General features: G+C 37.7%; 1 protein-coding gene across 9 annotated transcripts in view; it reads right to left on the bottom strand.

Annotated features, from left to right (window-relative positions):
- Lcor (ligand dependent nuclear receptor corepressor) overlaps positions 1-25,337 on the bottom strand; it is a 101,231-nt gene that overhangs the window by 34,520 nt on the left and 41,374 nt on the right. For 7 of the 9 annotated variants that reach the window (XM_029472812.1, XM_029472808.1, XM_029472809.1 and 4 more), the window contains 4 exons: positions 24,360-24,425; positions 23,788-23,867; positions 6,971-7,103; positions 249-536 (listed from right to left, as the gene is read on the bottom strand). In XM_029472812.1, coding sequence (XP_029328672.1) covers positions 249-486 — 238 coding nt within the window. In that variant the 5' untranslated portion in view covers positions 487-536; positions 6,971-7,103; positions 23,788-23,867; positions 24,360-24,425. Of the gene's footprint in view, positions 1-248; positions 537-6,970; positions 7,104-21,412; positions 21,454-23,787; positions 23,868-24,359; positions 24,426-25,337 lie in introns of those variants that run through there. The other 2 variants (XM_029472813.1, XM_029472814.1) reach the window with 2 other exon arrangements.

The following is a 25,337-nucleotide window of genomic DNA, read 5'->3' as shown; positions in this document are numbered from 1 at the left end:
TTAAGAAAGACATGATTTGTATTTTTAAGAGACAGGTCTCACTACATTGCCCAGGTTGACCTTGACCTCAGGTGATATGCCTGCCTCAGCCCATGCAGCTGGGATACACAGGAGCATATAATCATGACCAGCTAGAATCACATTGTTTTCTATCTTATTCTTGTTGGTGGTGCCCTATTTATAATATTTTTCCTCCCCAAATTAAAGTCTTCTGATTGGGTAGAGAAGACCATGACATCAAACCATACCTTGTTCACTAGGTTCTGACTGAGACTTTCTGACAGTAAGGTCCAGAGGCGAGTCTTGGTCAGCCATGAGCAGTTTGCTGAGCACGGGGTTCTGAGTACTTGCAGCCGTGGGAGAGGTGGTGACTGGAGATGCTTTCGGCAGGCTTTGGTTCTTTGTGCTATTGGGCTGGCTGGGGTCCTGAGTAGAGCTAGTTTTTGAGGTATATTCAGCAGCAAATTGTTGGATCATTCGCTGCATGATCTCACGGGCCACTAAGGGAATATTGGGGTCGGAGACCCAGGGACTGTCTGTAAACAAAGATTTATTTACTTTTAAAGTGGGACAGTAAACTAAAGAAAGAAAAAAGACAGCTTTTAAGAAAACATAAAATTTAGTTTTCTTTAAAAATCTAGTATCCTAACAACTGCATTCATTCCTCATTTGATTTACAATCTTAATTGGTAAAGCAATCGTAGATACTGAAAATAAAATGTTCATATTTCTAAACAATTTACCTGCTCGGATTACAAAATGAAATAGGGGATAGCAAATGGTATTTTCTGGGTAAAATTACTTACCTGATATGGAAATACCTCAGCCTTCTCTTAGCAAACACTTACTGTCAACATGTGTAGAAAACATCAAGTTTACCCTTGATTTCCCCTTAACTATCTCCTCACATTGCTCAAGTATGGGTTTCAGAATTTATATGAATTTATATTTTAATTTACTTCTTGTTAATGAGTAAAGGAATAGCAAGACATAAACGACATTTAACTTTTGGATCCAGGATGTAATTTCAAGACCCATGTAAAGACTCTGTCCCCAGAGTTTCAGATTGCTTGAGAAAGGCCTTGAGAAATGGTGTCAGCTACTATCGGTCTGGGAATAACAGTTTTAGAACTCCTAGCTAAAGTTTAAATACCACATTTCAAAAGCTGAAATTTTCCCATGAGTTCTTTAAGTATATAACCTGCCAACCTTTAGAGAACAGCTAGGAAATTAAAGAAATAAACACCTAAGTAATCAACGGCTAGACAATGTTCACTAAAAACAAAGACCACCGGAAACCACTGACTCTCTCAGAACTGGAAAGGATGGATCATCAAGTTCAAATGGGGTTAGGATGAAAGGGAAAACATCTGTGCAAACCTGTTTTCTTCATGTTTCTATAATTAATTACCTAGGAACTGCATGTGTTGATTCCTGTAGCCCTAATCTTGTCTGATGTAAGGTGTCTGTTCAATTTATTTAAGTAATAAATACAACAATCAAATCAATTACCAACTTATACCTTTAAAACAAGAGAAATATGACCTAACCTTGTACAGGAAACTACTAATAAAACTTCTTTATAACTCTACTACTAACCTTAATGTTCTATTGGTACATTTAATTCCCCAAGGCCTCTTCAAGGCCTTTAAAAGAGTTCTCAAAAGGCTTTAGTTTTCTTATATGTTAAAATTAGCTAGAAAAAGTAAATAAATGTTCATAATATATTGGAAATGTAATCCTATATTTCCTCTATAAATACAGACTCGTACTGTAATCAGTTTGTAAAAAAAAAAGATATTTAATAAAGAGAAAGATTCCATTTGTACAACCAATTGCATATCACATTTTAATAAAATTTGAGCCATAGAGTGCCTTTTAAAATATTTTTATCCACTCAATTTGTGTGTGTGTGTGTTTGTGTGTGTGTGTGTGTTACATTTGGAGGTCAGAGGACAACCTGCAGGAGTCAATTTTCTCCTTTCATCGTAAGAGTCCCGGGGATTCAATCTGGGTGGTCAGGCTCAACAGGAAATGCACCCTTACCTTTTAAACCATCTAGGCAACCTTTCTAACACTCATTTAATGTGAGTACTTGCGTATGTGTGCTAAATGTACATTAATATAAATTAACACAAATAAATATAAATTACTACCCATGCCCGGTGCCTGTGTAGGTCACAGAAGGCATCAGGTCTTCTGGAACTGGAGTTACAAGTAGTTGTGAGTGGCTATGAACAGGCCAAGGTCTAAACACATGTCCTCTGCCAGAAGCAGCAAGTGTTCTTAACTGCTAAGCCCTCTCTCCAGCCACTCCCCTACATTGGTAATCTTGTTTGTTTGTTTGTTGAAACAGAGTTTCACTATTTAGCTTTGGTTGGCCTGTAACTCATTATGTAGACCCAACTGCTCTGGAACTCAGTGATCTGTCTACTTATACCACCCAGAATTAAAGGCATGTGTCATCATACCCGGTTTCTGAATTTTCTTATTAATAGTTATTGATTTTACAGTTATAGTTATAGAAATACCTATTTTTCCTAAATAACATATAATCTCCATGTGGAAGAATATACAAAACTTCAATATATTAATGGTATGTTTTTACCTCATGGAAAGCAGAAGAATGTGTAGTAAAGATTTGAAAATTTCCAAATCTGTAACAGAATACAGTAATTTATGGGAGTCTGGCTAACTATTAAAGAGCTTGGTGCTGAGTAAAAGATTTTACACTAAGAACCATTAGGTTCTACCTTGGTGGTTTAAAAGCCAGTATTGTATCTTGTTTCTTTATTGAATGAACACCACAATCATGAGACAAACTATTCAATGTGTATATATGACTGCCATTGTTACCATTTAAAGTTCTCTATCTTCTACTAGGAGTTTCTGGAATGCATTCATTGTTTGATTTACTTAAAAAGTTCTGTAATCATGGTCATGTCTAGGGAAATACTCTCAACTGGGTCAAGTAGAAGCAATTATTATAAGATATAGTTGGAAGAGAACCTATAGAGAAACATATAACTGCTATAGCACTGCACAGCACACCACAGCTAAATGTGGTGGCACGCCTTTTATCCCAGTACTCGAGGCAGAGGCAAGGAGCTCACTGAAAACTGGAGGTCAGGCTGGTTTACATAGTGAACTTTAAGACCCTGTCTTGATATGGACAGGAAAGGACAGGACAGGAAAAGACAGAACAGGAAAAAAGAAGAAAAAAACCCAACTGTTAGATGACAGTCAGTGGGATATTTTAAAAGGCAAATACTACTTTAAGAAATTATTAAATAAATCGTTCTTTGAGAGAGCCTCCCCCCCCACCCCGTCCCACATCCATATCTCTCTCTCTCTCTCCTTCCTTCCCTCCCTCCTTCTCTCCCCCTCTAAAACACAGAGATCCACTTGTTTTTGTCTCCCAAATGCTGGGATTAAAGGCAGAATTACCCCACTTTTAGCTCAGTAGCAAAGCAGGCTGAGAGAGAGTGTGATTATGTCTGTTGAGAGGCATAATTCTCTTCTTAGAACTTGTTACATAGGCCAAATCACAAAGTCTGCTTTTATGACATGTATATTCCTACTTAGTTGTACCAAACTCCACAAAATTATTTAAAATACACAATTTACAGCCCTTGGACAAACTAAATCCAGTCACTGGAATTAAAGGCTACATGTGCCAAATGTGAAAATCTGAAACACGAAGTGCTCTGAAATTCCAATCTTCCAAGTATTGACATAAGATTCAAAAATGTTTGAAATCTGAATTCTCAGATTAGGGTTCTCAACTGGTAAGGTCCACAAAGATTCCAAAATGTGAAACCTCAAACACTTTTACACTGCTTAGCATTTAGGACAGAGAAAGCTACCCTCAGCTATACAGACTCCTCTCTCTTCTGAAAAACACATCACCTCCCTGGATAGTGCCTGCTTTTGGCCTTACAGCACACAAATGCCCACTTCAGAGATATTTTCATCAAGATTAATAAAACACCTATAAAGTAACAATATTAAGATATAAAGCAAAGAGAAAGAACTTTCAATTCCAAAGCAACGATTCCTTTTTCTAAGCACCTCACACTAGTGTACAACCAATATACAAACTCAAGTTTCATTCAAATCCCATCACTTGAAATCCTGCAACCAATTTTAAGGTAAGAATTCCTACTGTAAACATTATGAACAGCATGTAAAAATTGTACCCAGGTTATTCTTCTAGGACAGAGGCATGGAACTAAGTAGGCTAGAATAATATCACTGAGAGCATCAACCGGCTGTGATTAACCATCAATACCCCTAACCAAAGAGCAGGTAGAAAGTGTGCACTGGAGAAGGCTTCCTAGCTTTAGTTTTAAAGGCTAATTACTTACTAGGACCACGCACCATGCGAGGACCCTGCCTGCACACCCCGGTGGAAAACATTGTGAACGTTTTGGATGATAAGCCACTAGGTGCTATTTTAAATGTCACTCTCCCTACCACTGTTTCAGATGGCCTCAACTACATCACCTTGACAGGCATGGGCCTCAATTATGCAGACGAGGCTGGCAGGAACAAAAGACTGGCTGATGAGATTAAAGAAGCATGATGCCACATCTAACAATGCACAATCCTTTATTAAAACCATCAAATAGTCATAAAACTTATGAAAGTACTTTTTAAAAAAAACATTAATCTTGGCCAGGTGGTGGTGGCACACGCCTTTAATCCTTGCACTTGGGAGGTAGAGGCAGGTGGATTTCTGAGTTCGAGGCCAGCCTGGTCTACAGAGTGAGTTCCAGGACAGCTAGGGCTACACAGAGAAACCCTGTCTCACAAAAAAAAAAAAAAAAAAAAAAAAAAAAAAATTCTTTTGTAACTCCAGGCACTTACCCTGATAAAGTGAGTCTGAAAGACTCATCTGGGAGATATAGGTCAGCGTGCCAATGAGTATTAAAGGGAAGTGCTGGCACACTTAGAAATCTGATTTGCCTAGGGATCTAATAGAAAAAAAAACAAAAACAATGAAAATACAAAAGCATGTGTTTTCCTCAAACAACAAACTTGGTTAAGGAATATCCTAAGTTTACAGGACATCTCACCTAATGTTCTGAAAACACTGATCACACTAAGTACGACAGCTGGTATCCAATAGTAACCAAACATCAGAATCTTATTTCACTTCTGGTGTACTGTCGACCTTGAGAGGAAAAAGGGGAATGAGCGGTACAAAGGCGCTGAAGTGTGGTGTGGGTAGGAGATGGGCTCTCTGAGTCTGCGGAGGGTTAAGTATACCAAGAACCCATAGTATAAATAACTCCTTTCATTCCTTTCAGTTCTAGCTGGCCTTCCCAACTGCATGAATTACAAGTGTGCACGACTTTATCTACCTTGTAGGAAACATTTTTAGAAATTATCATAATTGCCTCTACTTTAGCAGGAGAAGGAAATGTGTAATTAAGGAACAGAATTCATTCAGGAAGAATTAACATAACGTCACATAACTTTTAATCTCAGGATTTGGGAAGCAGAGGCAGGAGGACCTCCTGTAAATCTAGGTTACCCAGGGCTACAAAGCAAAACCCTATCTCAAAACAACAAACAAACAAACAAATCAGGTAGGTGGGTGGATGGATAGATGATAAAATAGGTAGATAGAATAGATAGACAGACAGATAAATTCTTCACTAATTAAAACAAGAGCATAAAGAGGTTATGTGGATAAAGAAAAGAATTGAAACAGGGTATAGTGATGCCTGCCTCTAATCCCAGCACTTGGGAGACAGAAGCAAGCAGATCTTAGTGAGTTCCAGGAGAGCCAGAGGACATCATGAGACCCTGTGTGTTGGTGGGGGTAGGGATGGGAAGAATGATGACAATGTTGTCAACAACAACAAAGGAAGAAGGCGGGGAGGAGATAGAAAGATGGTTCAATGGTTAAGAGTGTTTGTTCTTGCAAGGGACTGGGATTTTCCAGAACCCACATGGAAGCTCACAAATATCTCTAACTCCATTTCTAGGATATCTAATACTCTCGTGTAACCTTCAAGAACACTGTGTATAAGTAGTTCACACATACACATACAAGCGGAAAAATAAAATGAAAACAGGATTAACTGTCTCTAAGAAGAATCCCGAAGTCTCAAGATGCATGCCTCTTTTTGGCATTTCAACATAATGTTACCATATCAATTACAAACATTTTAAAAAATATCATAATGGCCAAAGCTATGTTTACATTTTTGTGTTAGACCACATTCACAGCTATCCTTGGCTACATGTCATTTGGTTTGAGAGTCATGGGTTGGTCAAGACTGGTAGAGACATGGTTCTGCTTTTCAGGACCAATATAAAACAAGCTTCTTTAAGGAGAATGATGTCGACACAAAATGTAAGCAAGAAAGATTATTTTAGTGTAGAGTTTTCTATGAAGTAAGTTTTAAAGAATTCAGTGAAATGAGATTATGTCAGTGGGCTGGATTTTCCCAACACCCCATGGTGGCTCACAGCTACCCTGATTCCAGTTGCAGTGGATTGGATACATGGTGCACATACATACATGCAAGCAAAATACACACACAAAATAAAATATATTTTAAAAGATATCAATGCTTACAAAAAGGTTTACAAATACAACTGTAAGGCTTAACTACATTTTCACTTCAAACAAAATTTCAGGTTAGATTTTCAATTTACTGAGCTGGTTTTATAGTTATTAAGATTTAATTTTTATAGTTATTAAGTAGCATTTTATATGTCTAAAACTTATCTAATGAGCTGCAAAGTTTCACAATACATTTCTGTCTGAACTATTTAACTAAGACTCACCCCCAGTTTAAAATTAAAGAGGACAATGGGCTGTCTTAACGTTATTCCAAATTTAATGTGATAAAGGAACACAGAAATATTTGAAGAGTAACTTAAAATGACATCTATATTAAGGAGATTAATATATGACAAGCAGACAGCTGTGTCGTTTGCCACTGAAACCAACCTTTTCTATAAAAGACTGCATTGAGGAACTCTTCTGCTTGTCTCTGGAGTCGAATGATTTTTGCGTGCTCTTGCTTAAGCAAAGCTTCTTGCCCAGCTCCGGAAGCTGGTTCATCCAGACCGACTAAATGTCCCTGCAAAAATATTGTGTGAAATGTTTGTACAGAAATCTCTCCCCATTCAAAAAATCCAAAGCACAGATGCATAAAGGCAACTGTTATAAGCCAACAGAACAAATTAATATAATACAATTAAAATATTTAATTTTTAAAAATTGGTTTAAATACTTAAAACTTAAATTCTGTTTCTAGATAACTGTATTGTAATGGTGGCTCTCAGATTTTTACTGGACTGTTAAATTAATAAGTAAGTCAAAGCTGGCACTCTGAGAGTGAACTGAAACCACAACCCTCCTGTTCCAGTACACTGCAGTATTTTTAGTTACAGTGTGTCCGTGCTTGAACACACACATACACACACACACACACATACATACATACATGGAGTAAGATAGAGAATAAACATTTCCAGTGCTGCATGTGATAGTGCCCTGTACTTATTTTTATCCTTGCCTCTCACAATTAAACAGGAGACTAGAACAATGATGGGCACCACAGAAGATACTGAGAGGATCCACAGTACACCTTCGAAGGATCTTTTAAGGCCTGTGCTCACATGTCTTCCACATCACTGTAGTATATAAACTCATCATTTATTTTCACTACAGACTACTTGTTTCAACCAATTTATTTTAAACACTTTCACCAGGTATAACTCACCCTCCGAATATAAAACCCACAAATGTTATTCATATCTATAAATTAACATAGCAATGTGAGTATTTGTATCCCATTAACACTCAGCTGCCATTCCTCCACTTGCACCTGGCCCTAAACAGCCAGTTATATTTATAGTATTTTACCTCTGAAGATATGCCTATTGTGGTCATTTCATCTAAATGGAGCCATATTTTTTTTCAGAGGGGGGTGACATTTTCCCCTAGAATATAGTTTCAAGGTCCATCTATATCATGGCCGGTGTGGTATTTCTATTTATTTATCTATTTTATTTATTTATTTAATCATGATTTTTTAATTGGATATTTTTTTATTTACATTTCAAATGTTAGCCCCTTTCCTGGTTTCCCCTCTGAAAAACACCCTCCCTATCCCCTCCCACCTCTCCCTGCTCACAAACCCACCCACTCCTGCTTCTTGGCCCTGGCATTCCCCAACACTGGGGCATAGAGCCTTCATAGGACAAAGGGCCTCTCCTTCCACTGATGGCCGACTAGGACATCCTCTGCTGCATATGCAGCTGGAGCCATGAGTCCCACCATGTGTGCTCTTTGTCTGATAGTTTAGTCTCTGGGAGTTATGGGGGGTACTGGTTAGTTCATATTGTTGTTCCTCCTATGGGGTGCAATCCCCTTCAGCTCCTTGGGTTCTTTCTCTAGCTCCTTCATTGAGGACCCTGTGCTCCATCCAATGGATGGTTGTGAGCATCCTACTAAATGGACATTCTTATTCTTTCAACTACATGGACAACTTCCACTCTCCCACTATCACACGAGGAATGAGAGAGTGTGTTAACTGCTCAAGTCTCTCTATGGATGTCTACTTTCACTTTCTTAGCTACACAGCTAAGAGGTAATTTCCAGATCACTGTGTTAACTATATTTAGCACTTGAAGAAGCATCCAAGTACCTAGTAAGCATGAGTAATGTGGCCTGATATATATTATGTTTGCTGGGTATAAGTGATTCACAATGCACTTGTTTTCCCCATGTATGAAGCAGGACCTCAGTATTTATCCAGGCTCCACTCAAACGTATGATTCTCCTTCTTTCACCTCCAAAGTGTTGCAACTGCAAGAGTAAATCATCTCATGCAGTTCTGCAGAGTAGGTCCTGGTGCCATGTCTTAGATGACTGTGTTATGACTATTCAGTATCTGCCCAGTCTGGCTCTCCTCCACTTACCTGCTCTTTTCCTGCATTTATGCCATACTGTTGTACTCCAGTGACTGTTAGTTGACTATTCTACTATTTTTGCCATATGATGGGCATACATTGCTAAGTCTGTTGCAACAATAAAGAGGTACTTTTGCTGGGGTAAACTGTTACTAATATTTGAAACAGATTTCAGGAAGGCCTTTTTTTCCCTTGTTTCTTTTTTCTGATAATGTTAATCTTTTTGTTTTTTTTTTCCAGACAGGGTCTCTGGGAACCGTGGCTGTCCTGGAACTCACTCTGTAAACCAGGCTGGCCTCAAACTCAGAGATCTCTCTGCCTCTGCCTCTGCCTCTGCCTCTGCCTCCTGAATGCTGGGATTAAAGGTGTGTGCCATGACTGCCAGTCTAACATTAACTTTTTAACACATTTTTTCAACTGATACTAAAAAGGAGCTACCCGCCTCCTCTGAAGTGTTTGCCAAAAAGATTTTGCTTTTTAATAATGGGTTTAGGCATTTCTAAGTAGTATGTCTATCTATGAAGAGTTATAGGGTTTTCTTTCTATTCTTGAGGCTTATGTTAGAAGAACATCTGAGTTTCTGTGTAAGAAATGGGGAGATGGTCCAATCAGTGAAATGATTATCATGCAAGCACAAGGACCTAAATCTATAGAGTCTTAGCGCTCGGGGGAAAAAGTCAGACACGTATGACCCTCAATGTCATCACTGGAGAGGATCACTAGAACTTGCTGGTAGACTGTTCAGTCCAACAGAACTGTGAACTTCAACTTCAGTAAAAGACTGGCTCAAAAGATTCAGTAGTAAAGGAATTAAAGATACCTCTATTAAAGCTATTCTACCTACATGTGCATGAATACACTTCCAACTCTAACTGTGTGCATGCATATACTATACTACATGTACAAATGACTTTCATTCTCAATTAAATAGTTGTTTTACTTGCTTTATCCAGAAAAAGAACTAAAGATTAAAAGTAGAACAAATCACACATTTTGCTTTGTTTTCTACTTTAATCATACATGTTATTGACTGCAACTGAACTTCCTGTCTACAAATGTAGAGCAGGATGCCACATGTGGTAGTGCACGCCTCTAATCCCGGCACCCAGAACGATCCACAATAAACCATGGCTTACTGTCCCTTGCTCGCTCACGCTCACGCTCACGCTCACGCGCTCTCTCTCTCTCTCTCTCTCTCTCTCTCCACACACACACACACACACACACACACACACACACACACACACACACACACATACTTGCACAATACACAAAGAACCAACAAAAACAAGAAAGTTTATGCAGCACAGAACTAACAGAACTGAATACTCAAGTGACAAGAAATCAACAAATATTCCATTATTAGTATTCCTCCACAAAATCTGTATTTTAAATACATGCATTACAAATGGTAGCACAAAATGTAATAAAAACATGTGATACTGTCCTATAACTAACTAAAAGACATTGGTTGCTTTGATATAAAAAGGAAGCTTTTGTCCAGAACCAAATAGGAATAAGGCTGAAGGTCTACTAGAATTTCTATCTCCTAGGAGTTACTTGTTTTAGGATGTAAGCTGCTAAGTCAGCTCACGCCTACAGTTAATTCTGTCTCCAAAATCTACTTATTATCATAAGACATACTACCAAGTAATTAACCACACAGTTATTGCTGTAATAACACTGGTTTTTTAAACTCCTTGATAAATAATTGAAAAACGAGGCAGCTTCTATGGCAGAATGGCTTGTTTTCCTTCTTTGTAATACTTATTTGACTTTTTTGTTTTGTTTTCTTTTGGGGGAAGGTTGCAAAGGTGGAGGGCGGATATGGAGGGATGGGGAGACTGGGGTGCATGCTATGAAATTCACAAAGAATCAATAAAGAGTTTTAAACTGAGTTTCTCTAAGCCTGACTTCTGTTAGAAGGATGATATGCTTACCTGCAGGCCTTCATAGTCACAACTGCTTGCTTAATGGAATTCTCCCATGGAACTCCAAAACAGAGGAATCTATTACTGTTCTATTTTAAGGGTTTTGTTTGTTTGTTTGTTTTAAATTTTTTCAAGACAGGGTTTCTCTGTGTAGCCCTGGCTGTCCTCAGACTCAGAAATCCGCCTTTCTTCTGTAGGCAGGTTAAGATTTTTTTATATTAAAGAATTATCTGAGCTGGGCAGTGGTGGCGCACGCCTTTAAACCCAGCACTTGGGAGGCAGAGGCAGGCAGATTTCTGAGTTTGAGGACAGCCTGGTCTCCAGAGTGAGTTCCAGGACAGTCAGGGCTAGACAGAGAAACCCTGTCTCGAACCCCACCCCACCAAAAAGAGAGAGAATTATCATATAGGATTTAATCTTGCCAAAGCCATGACATTTGCTAAGATGACTATTACACAGTTTCTTTCCCTAAGAACACAGAGAAAAATGATGAACCTTGGGAAATTATAATACTGTACAATGACTCCAAAATCACTTGAAAGTAGATTCTTTCATAAGTTTCGTGAGACTAATCAGTATTGAAAATCTAGACATACCTATTTTTATAAAGAAGGTAAACATTTTTTTCTTTCTTTTTTTTTTTTTTGGTTTTCTGAGACAGGGTTTCTCTGTATAGCCCAGGCTAGCCTCGAACTCAGAAATCTGCCTGCCTCTGCCTCCTGAGTGCTGGAATTAAAGGTGTGTGCCGCCACGCCTAGCAGAGGTAAACTTTTTGTAGATCAGACTCGTCCATCTTAAACTAAATTTACCTGACTCTGCCTCCCTCACACTAGAAAAACAGCCAAGGCTGTTTTATATTAAATATTGTGATCAGAGTGTGGCAATTTAGAGTTTATTATCGGGATAATACATAAAATCTTTATTAGATAATGAAAATGTTTGAATAAATCTTCACATAAAAATTTTAAAAATGTTTCAATGAGTATGTTCCACGTTTCTAGTATTTTTTTTTAGAATAGATTATCAAAACAAACGGAGCAAAAGCAGCAGCTTGGTTTTCCTGGCACACAGCCCCCAACTTTGCTCCTGTGACCAGGTTTAGCTTATAATACATGCAATTAAAAAATAAAATAAATTGAAGAACGGAGCTAGAGACGGCTCAATGGTTAAGAGCACTTGCTGCTATTCTAAAGGACTGGGTTTAGTTTCCAACACCTATGTGGTAACTCACAAATATGCAGAACCCTTGTTTCAAGGTCTCCAATGTCTTCTGATCCTGCCAGTACCAAGATGTACATGGTACACATGCACACACAAACAAGCAGGTGAAACATATACATTAAAAGAAAAAAATCAATGAATGGATAACAAATCTAAAATAATTTTAGATGGAAACAATTTTTATTTCAGCTACTTTGAGTATTACATTTTGCATATTGCATATTATGAATTTGCTGAAGGCAAAAATGATCAACCAACAATCCTAATACAATTTGTAAGATAATCCTTTATTTTCCAACTAATGTTAAGAGCATATAAGGCATTGTTTCTTTCTTTTCTTTTTTTTTTTTTTTGGTTTTTTGGAGACAGGGTTTCTCTGTGTAACCCTGTCTGTCCTGTCCTGGAACTCACTTTGTAGACCAGGCTGGCCTCGAACTCAGAAATCTGCCTGCCTCTGCCTCCCAAGTGCTGGGATTAAAGGCAGGCACCACCACGCCCAGCTTGTATTGTTTCATTTTTATTATTATTGTACCATTTAAAACTACATTGGTATTTATAATAAGTTGGTATCTGGAATGCAAACACTCATTCAGTGTTTCTGTTTTTAACACTGCCTGGCCATTATAGCTTTATTCTCTCAACTCCGTTAAAAATCATAGTGAGCTCTCCTACTATCCTTTATCAATTCCCATAGATCAGCTTTGACAGAATAGAAAATGCTGCCTTCTCTTTCAGCAATTGTTTTACATTCATTCAAGCAGACATTAATAGGTCTCAAATAAAATACCATAATTTATAGACAGCTCCTATGTACTGGCTATTTCATACTTGAGAAGAAGCGATGGTTTAATTCTGTATACAGGATTTGTAGAAAAGACCAACTTGATTTGGAGTACTATATTTCTGGTAGCATATCTAATTTGTATCAATTTTCCAATACCCCTTGTTTTCTTAGATCTTTATTTATTGTGAGTGCCTGCACACATGCTACAATGTATGGATTATAGGGAACAGCTTGTAGGCACTGGTTCTCTTCCTTCCACCACGGGGTTCCATGGACCCAATTCAAGTGGTCAGACTTGGATCCTCTGAACCAATGTGATGATCCTCAAGTCCTCTTAAGTTAATTTCTTTTAAAGATGCTGGGAGTGAGAGGGTGGCAAGGTGTGACACACACTTGGTAGGCAGAAAGGAGGATCTGAGTTTGAGGCCAGCCTGGTCTGTGCTGTGAGTCAGTAATACATAGTGAAATGTTGTGTCAAATCGACACACAAATGTGCCCTGGAGTAATAGGAGATAGAAGGAAAAGAACTACAGCCAACACGCTGTAGTCTGACCATCCAGGTCTAAAGCTGCAATAGTCAACAGGCTAAGATCTTGTCCAGTAAGACATCAAGCTCTTTACTAAAAACTTTAATGGGGGTTGGAGAGATGATTCAGTAGTTAAGAATACTGGCTTTTCTTCCAGAGGACCCAGGTTTGACTCCCAGCACCCACATGACAGTTTACAACTGTCTGTAACTACAGTGCCAGGGGGAACCAATGACCTCTTCTAGCTTACTTGGGCACGACACATTCATGGCATACAGACATACATGCAAGCAAGATGCCCCTATATATAAAAATAAAAATAGAAATCTTTGAAAATATATCACCTAATATTATACTTTGCTGCTTTTTTGGAGTGGCATGGCAATAAAAACCTCCAAAAGATGTTTTCAAATATAGAGTATATCTTAGTCTATGTTGTATCTGAGGAGGCTGGGGAGATGAATTAGTGGGTAAAGGCATTTTCTACATACCCCTGGAGACCTGAGTTTGATTCCCAGAATAAACAGGTAAATAAATTAAAGAACTTAGTGAATTTCTTTAAATGGCAAACAGGTCAAAGAAATATTTCACCAAACATACATATGAGGGTGTGTCTGTATAAACAGAGAGGAATGGCAAGAAAGCAGGGAAACAACCGGGCGTGGTGGCGCACACCTTTAATCCCAGCACTCAGGAGGCAGAGGCAGGCGGATTTCTGAGTTCGAGGCCAGCCTGGTCTACAAAGTGAGTTCCAGGACAGCCAGGGCTATACAGAGAAACCCTGTCTTGAAAGAAAGAAAGCAGGGAGACATGAATATGAAAGTCTCAACATAAATGGTCACCCAAGAAATAAAAATTAAAAGTGTAATGGATAAGTATCTCTACATACCCACTGGATAATGTCAAAATGGACACTACGAACACTGTCAAGACGTGGAACACTGGTGCTCTCTTATGTGGTGAAAGAAACGAGTTAGATGAATAACATACAATACTACTCAGCATGAAGAGACACACTACTCACAAGTCACAACAGTCACAACCTAACAACAATTCAAATGAACAGCTCGAAGCCAGTGGTGGCTCAGTGGTTAAGAGTACTTGCTGTTCTTGCAGACGGTGGAGGCTGAGTTCCAAGCGTCATAGTGTGGCTCATAGTTTATAATTCCAGTTCTAAAGTGCCTGATGCTTTCTTTTGACCTCTGCAGGCACTAGGCATGTGGTACATAACACATATATGCAAAACACTCATATACATAAAATGAATGGCTAAATTGTGGCATACCTATATCTATATCTATCTATCTATCTATCTATCTATCTATCTATCTATCTATATATATATTTTTTTGTTGTTGTTTTTTGAGACAGGGTTTCTCTGTATAGCCCTGGCTATCCTGGAACTCACTTTGTAGACCAGGCTGGGCTCGAACTCAGAAATCCGCCTGCCTCTGCTAGGATTAAAGGTGTGCACCACCATGCCCGGCAATTGTAGCATATCTATGCTAAGAGAAATTACAAAGAAAATGAAGGAACAGAAGATTATGTATAAAGATTATGTATTAAGACAATAGGAGTCTTAAAAACAGTTAAGCAAAAACAGTCAAACATAAGACTGCATATTGCAGGGTCATATATAATTCTAGGAAAGATAAAACTCTAGTTAGATTGCATAAGCCTGGAGGATTGTGGAAAAAATTAACTACAAAGGAGCAGGGGGCAAGCCCTCAGGGTACGCAACCGTCACTTTGCTGACGGTTATGTGTATATAACAGAGCGTTTCAAAATGAACTAACCCTACTCTCTGAATTACTTTTACTATATGTAAGCACCACCTCAGTTTTGAAATACTGAAAATGAGATACTAGGTTCCAAATGTGACACTGAGTAAAGAGTAACCAGTAATCCATTAAGAATGATATACAGTAAATACTTAAGGTCTTACAAGCCACATGCAAATTCTGCTGCCTACACAGCCTCTTTAACTTGAACTTGAAGGTACTTAAAAAGCAGCCTGTGGTCAAGGCTTAGGGCTTATTTTGCTGACCTGATAGAAATATTAAACTTCTCCCAGACCTAAAACAATCATAGCTTCACAGGTCCCTGAAATAGCAAAGACATCACTAAAAAAACAATGGAACAAACTTATATCAGCATGGAAGCTAATCCTCCCAGCAATAAACTGTCCATGAAGCTAAATTTTAAATAGTAAGGCCAAACATTTCTTTTTGAAGTCTAACAATTGTTACCCTAGAACTGGGGAGGTAAGATTGGAGGAAGAGGCTTAAGTGGCTGCTTATTTTCTCTTGAGGAATGTAAGAAAAGGAAATGGAAAATCAAATGACAAGTTTCTCTTGGGAAGAATAAAGTAGCCTGGGTTTTCCAAGTGTAACTGGGAAATGAGAGGATGACTTTGAAAGCTACTCCTGTCTACTATGTTCCTTGACTACCTAAATTTAGTTAAAATTGTTATAAATTGATACCACAGGAACTAAAAGCAAGTATATACATACAAGTTTTGTAGTGATTACGTTAGAAAAGTTTTTTCAGAGTCATGAGCCTATAGCTATACAGCCTTTCCTGTTACCTATGCTTCCTGACATTTCTAGCAATGATCTTAGAAAAGCTGACAAGATGTGCCAATTTCTTCATCTTAATGTTTTAAATGCCAGTAAGTTTTAGAGAAAATGGTACCACCACTCTAAATGCTCATATACTTTAAGGTCAATAGTCTAGCAGAGAATCTTAATTTATTGCTCTTTATATAAACAAAGTATAAATTGTGTTCAATGTAATTTTTCCATATATAAACGCTATCTTCAGTTTGACTAAACAAACTGCCAAGTTAATGAGTAGGTTAACTACATTTATAGGCTGAAAGGGGCTGGAACTTTTTTTAATTTGGGAGAGATTGTTTAGTCCCTTTTAAAAGTGAACATGTGAAGTTTGAAACACAAAGAAGTAATGGCTTAACATTAGTGAAGCCAAAAGAACGGGGTTTCAGAGACAGAGAGACATTAATATCAACATTTTTAAAAGTAAATTGAAAATGCAACGATCTCGTAAAAGTTCATACAACACCTGTAAAAAGTTGTGAGATTCTTGCCATTAGTATTAAAATAGAGACATTTGGCCGCTGCTCAAGGCTTGCTCATATGAATATTAGATCCATGACTGAGTATTACTCAATACTTTTATCTTCCACTAACTGGTGCTTTTATGTAATGAGTGCAATGTACAGTTGTTGGTTTTTACCATTGGAAGTATGTCAAATCCTATTTTTTTTTAAGATAAATACCTAAGTATTAAGATGTTAATATTACCACAAACAATCTAAATGTTTAATACAGTCCCTATCAAACTGGTAACTCTCCCAGTACAGCCTTCACACACACACGCACCCCAACACACACACCATTCCTTTAGCTTCCTAATGAAACAGACCTGCGATCTCATAAGCTGAAAGAGAATGGCATATGAAAGAAAATGAATCATCCTGTAGGCAACTATCTTTTAGAACCTCTCAAAAGAACTATACGGAAACTGAGTTTTAATGCAGTATTCAAACTATATATAGCAACTCAACATTTGCTGTGGACATTGTTTCCATTATACAAGTAGATGCTATTAAAAAGTATTAAAGATAAATGCAAGGCACCCTCACAGTTAATAGTAATGACATCTATCTAAAGGTTAATACTATCCCTAATTTTCATTTACAAACAACACATCAGGTCTTCTGAAATTTGTATCCACTATCCTCGTGACTATAGAAATCTCTAGATGCCCAAAGTCATTTTAAGTGCAAGGATATATAAAACTGCCCAGTGGTAATAATAGCATTATAAAGTCTAAGCATTACAAACTCCTACAGCACTATATCTGTGCCACTACACAGAACTAGTTTTGTATTTGTATTATCTATTACATTGATAAAAGTCCTACCCACGGGGGCTGGAGATGGCTCAGTGTCTTCAGAGGACCTAGGTTCTATCCCGACATGGCAATTCCCAAATGAGTGTTAACTCCAGGTCCAGCTATCCAACCTCCCCTCACTGCCCATTTCTGGCCTCTGAGGCCACCTGCACATTTGTGTGCCCACAAATACACATAAAATCTTTTCAAAATTAAAAACTAAAACATATAATAAAGCCACAAAGAAGTATAATCCGAGATGCAAATAAGAGTGGCAATATACCTCAACGGATAAAAGTGCTTTCTTCCAAATCTGAGGGCCTAAGTTTGATCTGGGGACCTACATGGTAGATGCAAACCAACTCCTGCAAGTTGTCCTCTGACCTACACATGCCTATACCCCAATAAGTAAGTGTAATGAAAATATAAATAATATTATAAAGAACATAAATCTAATACCAAACAAGGCCCAGAGAAGAGAAATACTATTTAAAAAATGGTCTTTATAGTAGATGGGGAAGAACAAAAACAAAGTCCATGCGCAAACACTCCTCCACACTTGGCAGGAAGAGAGAAACAGGTAGATCTGTGAAGCCCGATCCACACAGATTTCCAGGGATGCAAGGGCTACATAGTTATCAGTGTGTGGTGGGGAGGAATTGGGGTGGGTTCTTCTCAAGGAGGAGGGAACATTTACAGAAAGAAACTTCAGAATCAATACAAATCTTACAACATTAAGGTCTATTCAAAATGTTTCACCTTTGTAATGGAACACTCACAAGAGTATTTTTTTAAATATCAAGACTTTAATATTGCCGGGCAGTAGCAGCACATGCCTTTAATCCCAGCACTCGGGAGGCAGAGGCAGGTGGATTTCTGAGTTCGAGGCCAGCCTGGTCTATAAAGTGAGTTCCAGGACAGCCAGGGCTATACAGAGGAACCCTGTCTCGAAAAACCAATCAACCAACCAACCAAACAAGAAGACTTCAATATTTTTCTCGCTTAAAAATACAATGATGAAAGAAGTCATCTTACCAATTAATTTTCTTGATTGAAACTACCTTTTCTGTTGCTGGCATGGCTAGAACACTCTGAAATGAGGAAGTGCTATGAACAAGTTCTCAGGCCAGGCAACAGTCTTACTGCTTAAGGCAGTCTTTTTTTGTTTTTGTTTTTTCGAGACAGGGTTTCTCTGTGTAGCCCTGGCTGTCCTGGAACTCACTCTGTAGACCAGGCTGGCCTCGAACTCAGAAATCCGCCTGTTGCCTAGCTGCTTAAGGCAGTCTTGTTGAATTCCTGACAACTGTGACTCCTAATGTTACACTGAGTGTGTCGTAAACTCCCATGCTAATTTCCTGCTGGTTTTCTTACCATCTTGCCTTATTCAGCTATTCCATTGTTCTGTTTTGTTTTTTAAATCTTTAATTATGTGTATACATCTGTCTGTATGTGGGTATATGCACATAGGGGAGCAGGTTGTCCCAGCAAAGTTCAGAAGAAACTGTTGGAGTCCCCAGGAGAAGGAGTTACAGGTGGTTGTGAGCAGTCCAACTTAAGTGCCAAAAGTGAATTTGGCTCCTCTGCAAAAGCTGTATATAAAATCTTTATTGCACTATGTCCCATCTTAATTTCTTTCTCTCCAGCTTTTCCTAAAACTATAAAAACTGCTCAAGCTTCCAGTGTGCTCCAAAAATCTTCCCTTAAAGTCTTCACCAAGCATTATCTGCTCGTTTTCTTTATTACTCTTGAATTACTTGAAAGACTGGTAATATACATCCATTATGGAACATCCAGAACTGCCTAGTTTCTCATTAATGCCATCAGACTTAAAAGTCCAGCTCCCATAACCAGTAATCTTGGTGTGCTATTTATTCTCTTAAAAGTGTATTTGGCTTGGCTTGGCGCACTTGTTCATCTCATTTAAGGTCCATTCAATTCTGAGAAATGACCAGGTGTTTATGTTACTAGAATATTAGAATAAAAAGAAAAGAGACCTTGGACCTTGTTCCTTGTAGAACCTGGAAGATACTTAATGCAAAGCAGGCAACTCTTTTATCCTACTGTTCTTCTTTCCAAAGTAATTTTTTTCCTACTTTCTAAAATGAAGGTCCTCTGCAGGCTTCAGATTTATCTTAATTAAAGGTATCATTTGCCTCAAAATGCAAGTTTTCATTCTGTATTATAATTCCATTTACACAACTTTTATCACTGGACATTTCCAATTACATTCTTATTTTCACTATAAACTACTTTCTGGGTAATTATATTGGCCATTTCACCTTTCTCCCCTACCATCTCCCTAAGCCATCTGAGCTTAGAAGTTAAGCTAGTATCACTTCCTTCATTTATGTAATACATGCATAATCACCAAGGATCGGCAATGCTTTAGTCCAGATTCTCTAAACGAATTTTCCCTATGAATCTTCAAGTTAAAGACCCTACCTAGTTCAGGCTCATTTTCTGGGTTATTGCTGGACCCAGTGATTTTCTCACTATGAATACCTCTTTATTACACACTGAAAACCAACTACTTTAGTCAATGGCTTTGAAGTACAGATTTTCTTTTGAGGTACAAATTGTCTATGATGTATCATAGACAAACATGCAGACAATACACTGATACATACATGCAGGCAAAACACTGATACATATAAAAAGGAAGTAAATCAATCTTAAAGGAATAAAAAATTTAAAAAACTCAATAGACTAACAGGTTAAGTTGTGAAACTATAAGGAAAAGTAAAATGTATGCATGCTAGTTTTGCCAAAGCTATAGCCACGATACATCAGCGTATTTAGGTGAGGCAGGAAAGGCTGATGAATGGAAGCCATGAACAGGAAGCATTCTGATTGTTACAAGTTTGGTTACTATCATTAACTTTCTACTGTGCCTAATTATAAACTATAGGCTTTTACACACACACACACACACACACACACACACACATAAAACAACAACAACAACAAGAGCAACAAAAGAAGAAACAAAACAAGTGCAGATACAAGACCATACCAGCAGTGATTTTAGGCATTCACCAGAGGTCTTACAACACACTCCTCCAAAAGAAAGGACCATTGTAACCAACAGGTGAATGATCAGTTCCATTTCCCTAAGATAGTGAGCTGCGTTGTGGGTTTCTTTTTTACCTACTGTAAGTAAATATAAAAGTTGTATCTGTTATCCATTCTACTACCCTTACTTTTCGTTAAATTTTCTATTAGCTCATATTAAAAGTGAAAACACAAAACATCCACCTCTTTCTCAAATAGCCATTGCTTCTGCTTTTCCAGACACACTCTACATTATCTCATCAGTAACCGCAAACTCAAGACTCCAGTAATACACAATACACATTGAGTATTATCATATTATCTTAGTCTTTCCATTTTTTAACTTTTTTTATTTTACAGATGTTAGTTTCAAAGCACTGGGTTTATTTCTCAACTCTAATCTTTCTCAGAAAAGATGTTACAAATGCTTGCAACGAGTCCCAGAGTATAATCATTTTCAATATAATTCAACAAAGGTTATATATAAAGCTCCTTCATTTTCTGTCTTCCATTACTAGACGGCTCTCTTGAAAACAAATAAATCAAAGAGACTGAATGGTGTCGAGTGAAGAAATCAGACTCTTAGAACCAGCTGAGCTGTCAAACAGAAACACGTTCTCCATCTGGGGAGATGGCTCAGTAACTTCAGATCACAGAACCCATGAAAAAGCCAGGTGTGGCCAGTGCACACCTAAAACATCTGCAGTGAGGTAGGAGAACAACGGTACACAGGTGGATTCCAAAGGCTCACTGGCCAGCTAATCTGGGTGACAGCAGTGACATCCAGATTCAGTGAGAGACCTTTCAAATAACCTATAAAGTGGAGAGCAATAGAGGAAGACATCCAAAGTCAATCCTCTGGTCTCCATGTGTACACAAGCACAGGTGAGTAAACCTGCACATATATGTGCACATCCCTCTCCCTATAGAAAAACACTCCAGTTAAAAACCCAACTAAAAACTGCAAAACGGGAGTGGGGGTAGGGGAATAGGGGGGTGGGAGATAAAAAAAAATAAAGGATTTTTAAAAAAAGGAAACAAACCCTGCAAAACTGGGACTGGAGAAATGGCTCAGTGGTTAAGAGCACTGACTGCTCTTCCAGAGGTCCTGAGTTCAATTCCCAGAAACCACATGGCGGCTCACAACCATCTGTAATGGGGTCCGATGTCCTCTCCTGGTGTGTCTGAAGACAACTACAGTGTACACATATACATAAAAAGTAAATAAATCTTAAAAAAAAAAAACAACGCAAAACTACAATGAACAAAAGCATCTCTTTTAAATGACACATTATTTCATGTCTTATCTGTTCTTCTAAGAATATTAACACAGTATTTTGTCCTTATACATCAACAGAAAACTCTCAATCATAGTAACATATTGATCCATCTCTCAGCAGAGAACGGTTCTCTTCCCAATTCTAATATAAAAAGAAAACAACTGTTTCTCCTCCTCTTCTACCACAATTCCTATTAAATGATTTGCTCAATAGCTAACATCTAATATATATACACACATAAATGCAAACACATAGAATGTAAATAAACATCCACTCCATCTTCAGGCTGCTCTTGACAATGCTGCTTTATTCTGTATTCTTTCTTTTTTTTCTTTTTTTAAGTATAGAATATAGAGTTTATTCAGAGCATGGGGAGGGGAATTAGGAGGGTAATAGAGACAGAGAAAGGGGGGAGGGAGAGAGACACACAGAGAGGAGAAGGGAGGGGAGNAAGGGGAGGGGAGGGGAGGGGAGAAGTGGCTGGCCATGAGCACATGGAAAGAGTAGGGTGAGAGGAATGGGGAGAGATGGGGAAGGGAGAGAGAGGGCAAGGGGAGAGTAAGAAGGCAAGAGTATTCTGTACTCTTTCAGAGCCTGTAAATTTCAATACAACCTTCTCATTTATTTAACAAAATATACCATTGTGGATTTTAGCAGGAATGATTTTCATGGAGAAAACAGGAAAAAGATGCCACTAATATATGTAAGAAGCTCTTAGACCACCACATGACAGCATTCAGATGTCAAAAGCAACTTTTCCACAATAGCCAAGACAACAGTAGTAGACAGAGACAAAGAACACATAAGCATAGCTCCCTTCAGCAACTGGAATAAAGGCAAAAACAAATACTCAGAACTTTCAGAAAAGGGGGGAAAGGCAAGGCATACTATCAACTGACAAACAGCTGTATAAATTACATGTGTTAGAATCATATGAAAGAGGAAGCAGCAATAGGAGTGAGTGTGCACTGTCAGAGGACAGCAGAGGCATAAACAAAAGAACATACGCTTAAGGTTAGAAAAAGAAAAAGGATTTTTGTTCAATACAAATCATGTTATTTCAGAAGTCCAGAAATAATACTAGAGGTATAGACTACAGTGATATCTGTGGGGATAAAAAAGGAACAAAATACAGCCTCAAGAGATGGCTCAGCAGTTAATAGCACCTACTGCTCTTCCAGAGGTCCTGAGTTCAATTCCCAGCACCCACATGGTGGCTCACAACCATCTATGATGGGCATCCAATGCCCTCTTCTAGTGTGTGTCTTAAGACAGCACAGTGGACTCACATACATGAAATAAATAGACAAAATGCAATAGGAGTATTTGACAGAAGTTTGCCAGTAAACTGAAGTTCTTATATAGCAGAAAGAAGAAATCAGAATGTTTCCTAGACTTTGTAGCAGGAAACCATGGGAAACAGGATACCATGAAAGCAAGGTAGGTGGTAAATCCACTGAGTTTTTAGTAACTGAAATGTTTCCAGAATAAAATTCTGTTTGATGTTTTGTTTTGTTTTGTTAAGGCAATAAAACAGAAACACAAAGGTTGAGCTAATTTCTAATTCAACAGCACTCACAGCCAGTTATTACAAAGAAACATTTAAAACAGAAACTTACTGAGTCTTAAGTCTACACAAGTTACTAACTTTTTGTACCACAAATGATTATTTCTTGAATTACTATACACTTTATATTTAAGATAAATGTAACAGTTTGAGACCCAGTTAATTCATTTGCCTAAATATATATAAGACAATGTATGTTGGGATATAAGACTTCTTCTTTTTGGGGGAGGAGGTTTCGAGACAGAGTTTCTCTGAATGATCCTGGCTGTCCTGGAACTCACTCTGTAGACCAGGCTGGCCTCAAACTCAAATATCTGCCTGCCTCTCTCTGCCTCCCAAGTGCTGAGATTAAAGGCAAGCACCACTACTGCCTGGCTGGATATAATATTTCTTTAATAGGCTAATCAACACACTAAAAACAGTTTAAACTGAAAAGCCAGCTAATATCAAATCTTTTATAAACATGCAAACAAATTTTCCTTTTCCTGTAAATCTTCCAATAAAATGATTCAAAAACTCTTAAAGAACCTGAAACAGCACATTAGACAACGTTCCCCAGCATCTTGGTTACCTTTACTTGATCTCTTTTCAAGCAACAGAACAGACAATTTTCATCAAACGCCCAATCAGAAATGCTTTCAGGTTCACACTCTGCAGAAGTAAAAAAAAAAACAAAACAAACAAACAACAACAACAAAAAAAAAACCAAATAAGTTTTAATAATCATAAACCAGAATTTTTCAGAAAGTAAATTAAAGCTAATTTCAAAACTATTATATAGTTTGTGAAAGCCTCACTAAAAAAGTAGGTATTTAACATTTATCTTTAAATTCTTGTATTTTCATCAAACTCAGATTCTCACACATGTAGAAGTGTGAGCTCCACCCTTACAGCCATACCCAGAACCTCCTTCCTCTATGCTCTCTAAGACATTTCTGTCTTAAAACTCTGAAAAGAAAACTCTTCACTCAATTTCTAGCTGCTCATTAGTTAATTGTGCTAACTATACATATACTAACAGTATAAACTAAACACAAACATTCTGCCCTGAATGCAGTTTAACACTTACCAAACTGAGTAAGACACCTAAATCACTAAGGTTTAACCACAAAGACTGTAAAATACCAGAAATATTTTGAATACCTTTAAATAAACTGAGATCTTTTAATAACGCAGGTCCAAACAGCCCTTCAAGAATACTTTCAAATCCTGAAAGGATAAAAAAAAGTGAATAAATAAAACCCATCATCACAATATTTACTGAAAAATACTGCTTTCTTCTGGTTCGCAGAATCACTGGTTATCACCCTGAAGGGATGCTCAGGAAACAGTCCCTGAGAAATCTAAAAGGGGTGTCTGTACTGCTAATAATGAACACAACAAAGAGTCAAAGCACATTCAAAATCAAGACAAAAAGAAACTGGAAACAACCAAGGAAAGAATGGAGGTTCAGAGTCTCCAGTTCTACAAAACTTTACAGAAATGAGATTCTGAAAACTGCCTTCCCAAGGAAGCGCCATGCTTTGGAATGTCCAGAAACCGTCTAGAACAGTCCAAACAGTCCCCTTCTTTCTGCATAACAGTCCATAACATAAATTTCTCTCAGGTTAATAGTTTTCTAGAGAAAAGTCTCAAGAGCAGTTTTCTTCACCTCTCACAGTATTTTGGAATGAAAAGTAGTGAATTATTTCACAACACAATATTAAATACTTGGTCCATTTTTAAAGGCAAAAGTCACTAGGTACACGAAGAGAAAAAAAATGAAGATTAAAAAAAAAATCACATAGCTGTACAAAAGTTTTTCAAAAACATTATATCCTTTACCAGTGTGAAAGAAAAAGAAAACCAGATTTTCTAACTGACTACATCAAATACTGTTATGTACTTAATGAAATACAGTTTAAATGTCTTGCTGTTGTGTGTTGTTATGAAAGAAAGAGAAAAACCTTAGAATAGTGAAATCTACAGTGTCTTTTAAAAAAAAAGAGAGAGAGAGAAAAAATGTCAAGGCCCTCACTATAAAGTTCAAATACTTATTACAACTGATCTGAGAATCCGTCTGTGCTTTAACTATGACCTTTAGAAAGAATTAATGTCATGCACACTTGGTACACATTACTA

The sequence above is a fragment of the Mus caroli genome, chromosome 19 (assembly GCF_900094665.2).
Source record: "Mus caroli chromosome 19, CAROLI_EIJ_v1.1, whole genome shotgun sequence".
Lineage (NCBI taxonomy): Eukaryota > Metazoa > Chordata > Mammalia > Rodentia > Muridae > Mus > Mus caroli.
This window is presented reverse-complemented; position numbering and strand designations above follow the sequence as displayed.